This window comes from Pseudonaja textilis, unplaced genomic scaffold, assembly GCF_049901715.1.
Source record: "Pseudonaja textilis isolate UNSWEBS1 unplaced genomic scaffold, rPseTex1.2 PTEXCTG340, whole genome shotgun sequence".
NCBI lineage: Eukaryota > Metazoa > Chordata > Lepidosauria > Squamata > Elapidae > Pseudonaja > Pseudonaja textilis.
This window is the reverse complement of record NW_028262620.1, coordinates 3,019-10,238: the sequence shown is the minus strand read 5'-3', so window position 1 is coordinate 10,238 and position 7,220 is coordinate 3,019. Positions and strand designations below refer to the sequence as shown.

Sequence of the window (7,220 nt, the reverse complement as noted above, 5' to 3'; positions counted from 1 at the left end):
GACATTCAAAGGGTTTCTCTCCTGTGTGAGTCCTCTGGTGTCTCATGAGGTGGGTATTTGTAATGAAACATTTCCCACAGTCAGGGCATTCAAAGGGTTTCTCTCCTGTGTGAGTCCTCTGGTGTTTCACCAGATTGGAATTATCACTAAAAGCTTTTCCACAGTCAGCTTTTCCACATGCAAAAGGTTTCTCTCCTGTGTGAGTTCTCTGGTGTCTCATGAGGTGGGTATTTGTAATGAAACATTTCCCACAGTCAGGGCATTCAAAGGGTTTCTCTCCTGTGTGAGTCCTCTGGTGTTGCACCAGATTGGAATTATCACTAAAACCTTTTCCACAGTCTGGACATTCAAAGGGTTTCTCTCCTGTGTGAGTCCTCTGGTGTATTACCAGGTAGGAATTCTGACTGAAAGTTTTCCCACAGATAGGACATTCAATGGGTTTCTCTCCTGTGTGAGTTCTCTGGTGTTTCACCAGGCTGGAATTATCACTAAAACCTTTTCCACAGTCAGGACATTCAAAGGGTTTCTCTCCTGTGTGAGTCCTCTGGTGTTTCACCAGATTGGAATTATCACTAAAACCTTTTCCACAGTCTGGACATTCAAATGGTTTCTGTCCTGTGTGAGTCCTCTGGTGTCTCATGAGGTTGGAATTCTGACTGAAACTTTTCCCACAATCAGGACATTTAAAGGGTTTCTCTCCAGTGTGAGTCCTCTGGTGTATTACCAGGTTGGAATTCTCAATGAAACTTTTTCCACAGATAGGACATTCAAAGGGTTTCTCTCTGTGTGAGTCCTCTGGTGTATTATCAGGTAGGAATTCTGACTGAAACCTTTTCCACAGAGAGGACATTCAAACATTTTGTCTCCTCTGTGAGTCCTCTGGTGTCTCATGAGGTCAGAATTGTGACTAAAGCCTTTTCTACAGTCAGGACATTCAAAGGGTTTCTCTCCTGTGTGAGTACTCTGGTGTCTCATGAGGTGGGAATTCTGACCAAAACCTTTTCCACAGATAGGGCATTCAAACAGTTTCTCTCTGGTGTGATTCCTCTGGTGTATTATCAGGTAGGAATTCTGTCTGAAATTTTTCCCACAGATAGGACATTTAATGGATTTCTCTCTGGTGTGAGTCCTCTGGTGTCTCATGAGGTCAGAATTCTGACTAAAGCCTTTTCTACAGTCAGGACATTCAAAGGGTTTCTCTCCTGTGTGAGTACTCTGGTGTCTCATGAGGTGGGAATTCTGACCAAAACCTTTTCCACAGATAGGACATTCAAACAGTTTCTCTCTGGTGTGAGTCCTCTGGTGTATTACCAGATAGGAATTTCGACTGAAACTTTTCCCACATATGGGACATTCAAAGTGTTTCTCTGCTGTGTGAGTCCTCCGGTGATTCACAAGGTTGGCATTTTGAAAGAAACTTTTCCCACAGACAGGACATTCATAGGGTTTCTCTCCTGTGTGACTCCTCTGGTGTATTACCAGATAGGAATTTCGACTGAAACTTTTCCCACATATGGGACATTCAAAGTGTTTCTCTGCTGTGTGAGTCCTCCGGTGATTCACAAGGTTGGCATTTTGAATGAAACTTTTCCCACAGTCAGGACATTCAAAGGGTTTCTCTCCTGTGTGAGTCCTCTGGTGTATAATAAAGCGGGAATTTGTAATAAAGCCTTTCCCACAATCTCGACATTTATAGGGTTTCTCCATGGAATTAATCCTCTGATGTATTACTAGGCAGGAATTTTGACTGGAACTTCTCCCACGGTGAGAACATTGAAAGGGTTTTTCTCTTTTGAAATTCCTCTGGTATATCACCAAATTGGAATTACAATCTGAAAGTTTTCCCACAATCAGGACATTCAAAGAATTTTTCTCCTATGTGAGTCCTCTAGTGTATCAGGTGGTTAGAATTCTGACTGAAACTTTTCCCACAGAAAGGACATTTGAATGGCTATTTTCTTGTGTGAGTACTCTGTTATCAGAAATGGAAATTTCTAATGAAGCTTTTCCCACAATCTAGACACTCATACAGTTTTTCCCTGGAGTCACTCCACTGATGCATCACTATACTGGAATTGAGATGGAGACTTTTTCCACTCAGGACTTTTAAAGGGTTTCACTCTTGTGGGAGTCCTCGGGTGCTTCACCAGGCTGGAATTCTCACTGAACCTTTTCCCACAGAAAGGATACTCAAATGGTTTTTTTTTTTTTCCTGTGTGTCTCTTTAGTGTCTCATGACCTGGGAACTTCTAATGAAACCTTCACACAATCTGCACAGTGATATGTTTTCTCCCTCCTGTGAGTCCTCAGATGCTGCCATGCTCACTAAAGCATTTACCACATTCGGAGCACTTTTACGTGGTTTCTTCCATGAACCACAAAGGAGGTGTTTTGACCAGTTTTTGCTATATTGAGATTATTTGTCTGGCTGTCTGGCTCCTTTTCTGCATGATCAGCTGTGATTTGCAATGTGTGCTTTTCCCACAATAGTCAAATCTATGGAGCTTTTCCCAGCTGAGATTCTTGGTGAAAAATATGGACAATGCTTTTGTTTAGTGATGTTTTCATTCAAACTGTTTTCATCCTCACAGGTTGTGGCATTCATTCTTGTCTGCTCTACGTGGCTTTACTATTGACAGTTTCTTCCCCATTGACTTCCAGATATTTCTCTCTTTTGCTGAAAGAAAAATAATCTCCTTTGACTTCATGTAATGTATCCTTGAGTTCTGCATAATCTGCTTATTCACGCTTGAAAACTTTCTTGATTTTCTCTCTTTTGTCTAACGGTTGTTTGAGGAGGTTGAGAATTGTGTGTTTTTATGAAGGAAACGGAAAATATTTTGATTTCTAGCTCCATTTTCTTCCCTTTTCAATGTTGCTTGTTGTTCACAGTTCTCCCAGGTGCTCTTATTGTCATCCTCTTTGTCTGTAAGATTCAAAGAAAAGTGTAGCTTTAATTGTTTATAAAATGGTTAGAGACGATGTAAAAAATAGCAAAAAGTACATATTAAAAAGCAAACATGCCCCCATGTTTTCCCGAAAATAAGGCCCACCCTGAAAATAAGCATGGGAGTATGGGTGTTGCCAGCTCGAGAGGTGATGAGCACGTGGGGGAGGGAACAACAGAGTTCAGCTGCAGCTCAAGCATGCCAGCCCCTTGGGGCAGTGAAACAACTACTAATTCTGAGCGTGGAGAGATGTGTTGGGTCTCTTTTGTAGAAGGGAGGGCAAAAAAAAGCTTGTTCTGATTGCAGTGTTGCAGCAGAGCACGGAGTGGTAAGAGAAGAGAAAGCCTTTTGATTCCAGTGTGCATGTCTCTTCACTAAGTGTAAACATGTGTGTGTGTGTGTAGTGGGGGGTAAGATGGGAGGGCGGCAAGGGCTTTTCAAGGAGAGGGGAGTGAGCAAAGGCGGGGAGCTACCATACGTGTTACCCTGGTGGGAGGTGGAAAAGGTTTCTTAGACGCCACACACAGCTCTGCCCTCCGCCTTCCTCGCTGGGTTCCACTGCTGAGGCAGAGGCAATCCCACCCCCCCCCCCCCCCCCCCCAACTTTTGGGTGAAGTGTCCAGCAATCACTAGCCCCGGGGCATGGGGTGTCGGAATCACCTGCCTACCTCATGCCCCTGACTACTGCCGTTGTTGCCACGCAAGCCTCCTGTGAGACTCCCATGAGCCAGGTAGCCATATAGTAGGTCCAGATCACCTGTCTTCTCCCTGCTCCCCCACCTCTCACTCCAAAAAAAAACAAAACAAAAAAAAAAAAAAAAAAAAAAAAAAAAACCCCCCCAAAAAAAATACCCCCCCAAAAAAAACACAAAAAAAAATCAGGATTAAAAAAATTAAAATTTTAATAAAAAAAGCAAAAAAAAAAAAAAAATTGAAATTAAAAAAAAAAAAAAAAAAAAAAAAAAAAAAAAAAAAAAAAAAAATAAAAAAATTTAAAAAAAAAAAAAAAAAAAAAAAAAAAAAAAAAATTTTAAAAAAAAAAAAAAAAAAAAAAAAAAAAAAAAAAAAAAAAAAAAAAAAATAATAAAAAATATATAATAAAAGTAAAAAAAAAATAAAAAAAAAAAAAAAAAAAAAAAAAATGCAAAAAAAAAAAAAAAAAAATGAAAATAAATAAAAAAAAAAAAAAATATAAAAAAAAAGCAATAATAAAAAAAAAAAAAAAAAAAAAAAAAAAAATAAAAAAAAAAAAAAAAAATATAAAAAAGTAAAAAAAAAAAAAAAAAAAAAAAAGCAAAAAAAAAAAAAAAAATAAAAAAAAAAATAAAATAAAAAATATAAAAAAAAAAAAAAAAAAAAAAAAAAAATATATGGGCTTTAACTGATACAATGGTTGCCGAAAGCCTCTGCAAGATTTGAAGCACCACTTTTGTTCATGGAAATCCTCAGCAGCAAATAAGAGCGGAAAAACACTGTCCACAAGTACTCTGGTGACATCCCCGCTCAAGTAGTCTACACTTAACCTACTGCAATTAGAACTGAGTTACTAAGCAGCCCAAGCATTAAACAATCACTTGATTCACAAATCTGATGCAGTTCCAATGTTCAAAAACAAGGTGGGGTGGATGTATTCACAAAACCACAGACCAACTAGACTGATATCAATGCCTGAAAAGATCCTGAAAAAGATAACCAAGTAACAAACGTATAATCAGAAGCCAACATGGGTTTGTTGAAAAAAAATCATGCCAAACAAATCTTATTTCTTTCTTTGAGCAAGTGACTAAATTAGTAGACCAGCAAAATCTGTGGACACAGTATACTGGAATTTCAGTAAGGCATTTGATAAAGTTGTTAGGAATAACATAGGTTACCTAACGTAGTTTGGGTAAAATAATATATATAAACTATGATTGTAAGTTTAAGTGTGTGTCACTTTAAAACTGCAAAGCATGTAATTTTGGGTGTGGTGTGAAACCACCATAAGAGGGAGCATGAGAACCTGATTGATTGCTGACAATTACTGGATCGCATGGATTGATGGTTTGTTAGCTGCGTCTTTCCCCTACTGCTGAGTTGCTGAAGGAAGAGAGGAGCTTTTGACTTCTTCATATCTCTACTGCAAGGAGATATATTACTGGACTGATATTTGTAAGTTTACTGACCTCTCTTTTTCAACACTGGAATTTGCAACTGAATAATCCCTGGACGGACTGAACTAGTGAATGATATATGGACTGTTTGACTATGCTTTAACTCTTACTGGAATAAAAACTATTCAATTAGCACTGTGTATCTGTTTTACTGAGTGTAAGCTACAAAAACGTTTATCTCACATATTTTTGCCTGCCTGCCTGCCTGCCCTGCAGATTCTGCTAGGGTGTATCCCTAACAAAAGTAGACCACAATTTACTTCTTGGTAAACGAAGAAAATGTGGGATAGATAGCATCATGATTGGATGAATTTGTAACTGTCAATGGAATTATATCTATATGGAGGAAAGTAAGCAGTGAGGTACTCCAAGGCTCTATCTTAGGCCCAGTATTCTTCAGTATCTTCTTCAGTATCAGTATCTTCATAAACAATTTCAATGACTGAATAGAAAGGGAATTCATCAAATTTGGAGATGACACTAAGCTGGCAGGAATAGCCAACACCCCAAAAGACAAACTCAAGATACAGAAGAATGTCGAAAGATTTGAATACTGGGCCCTAATCCAATAAAATGAAAATTTAATGGAGAAAAATATATGTTTTACTTAGCCAAGAAAAACCAAATGGCAAGGTACAGAATAGGTACAGCCTGGCTCAATAGAAGTAACTGCAAGAGGGATCTTGAAGTCTTAATGGACAAACACCAGCAATGTGATGCAGTGGCCAAAAAAGCTAATGCAATCCTAGGCTGCCTTAACAGAGGGCTAGAATCAAGATCACATGAAGTGTGAGTACCAATTTATAATGGTTTGGTAAGATCCCACTTGGAATACTGCAACCAGTTGCCACAATATTAAGAAGTAGAAAAATTGTCTTGAGTCTCTATAAAGAGCGCAGAGAAGAGCAACAAAGATGAATAGGGGGCTGGAGGCTAAACTGTATAAAGAAGGGTTGCAGGAATTGGGTATGTCTAGTCTAGGGAAAGAAAGAACTAGGGGTGACATGACAGCAGTCTTCCAATACTTGAGGGGTCAAGAAGAAGGGAGTCAACTTATTTTGCAACGCAGCAGAAGGCAACATAAGAAGCAGTGGATGGAAACTAATCAAGGAGAGAAGCAGCCTAGAACTAGGGAGAAATTTCCTGACTCTGAGAACAATTAACCAGTGGGAGGGTTTGCCTTCAGAGGTTCCCATGGGGGCTCCATCACGGATGGCTTTTAAACACACAGGACAGACATTTGTCTGATCTAGTACTGGGTCTCCTGCTTGAGCAGGGTGGAGGAACAGAAGACCTGCCAGGTTCCTTCCAACCCTGTCACAATCCTCCAGTGATGGGAGCCCCCACAACCTCTGGAGGGGAGCCATTCCCAAAGGATCCACATTCACTTGAAAGAGGCTTTTAAAATCCCCCTCCAGCAGAAAATTTCATTCAGAAAGTTTCATAGCGTGCAGCCCCAGCGGGCTCCAATTTGGGGTGAGAAGGAACCTGCAGGAGCAGCAGCCGACCTGCTTCAACCCAGTTGCTTCTCTGCTTCCAGGCCGTGGAGGGAACCAACAGCCTGACTTGCTCCCGGACTCTCCTCCACCTGCTGCCCCCAACTCACCTTCTAGATGCTGCTTCAACCCTGAGAAGAGCAGAAAAGACACTTGACCGACCCCCTACCGCCCATGAGTGATCAAGCAGAGGAAGATCTTCTATGCTTGTCCTCTCCTCCCATCCTTTCTAGCAATATGGTACTCGATGGTTTTAACTCCTTTATTATGTATTGTGTATTTTTCAGGCACAGATGTTGTCTACCTGATCGCCATCCCTAGATAGGAGGCAGAAAAACATTCTTATCCCATCTCTGCTACGTAAGGCATTTGTTTGCAAGATGCTTTCACTCATTAAATGCTATCAAGTCAATTTTGACTTCTAGCAACCGACCTTTGCAACTGAACCAAGTGGAATAGTGAAGTGTGAGGCTACTTAGCTTTCGCAGATTAGCTTCGTGCTGAGCCCTAAAAGTTCATGAAGGTTTTACAGAATTATGCAATCAGCTCTGGAATATGGGACTGACTTTCCCACCAATGTGAGCAAGCCATTAGTCAAAATTCATATTAGTGGTCCACTGGAT

The 7,220-nt window shown here is 40.0% G+C and overlaps 1 protein-coding gene across 1 annotated transcript; it reads right to left on the bottom strand.

The window, feature by feature from the left end:
• Nucleotides 1-4: 4 nt before the first annotated feature.
• Nucleotides 5-6,845, bottom strand: LOC113452679 (uncharacterized; the record flags this gene model as incomplete). Its single annotated transcript, XM_087918727.1, is given in 3 exon segments — nucleotides 5-783; nucleotides 786-2,926; nucleotides 6,708-6,845. Coding segments are annotated over 2 exon segments (1,701 nt in total), but the record flags the coding sequence as incomplete, so codon positions are not given.
• Between the last annotated feature and the right edge of the window lie 375 nt (nucleotides 6,846-7,220).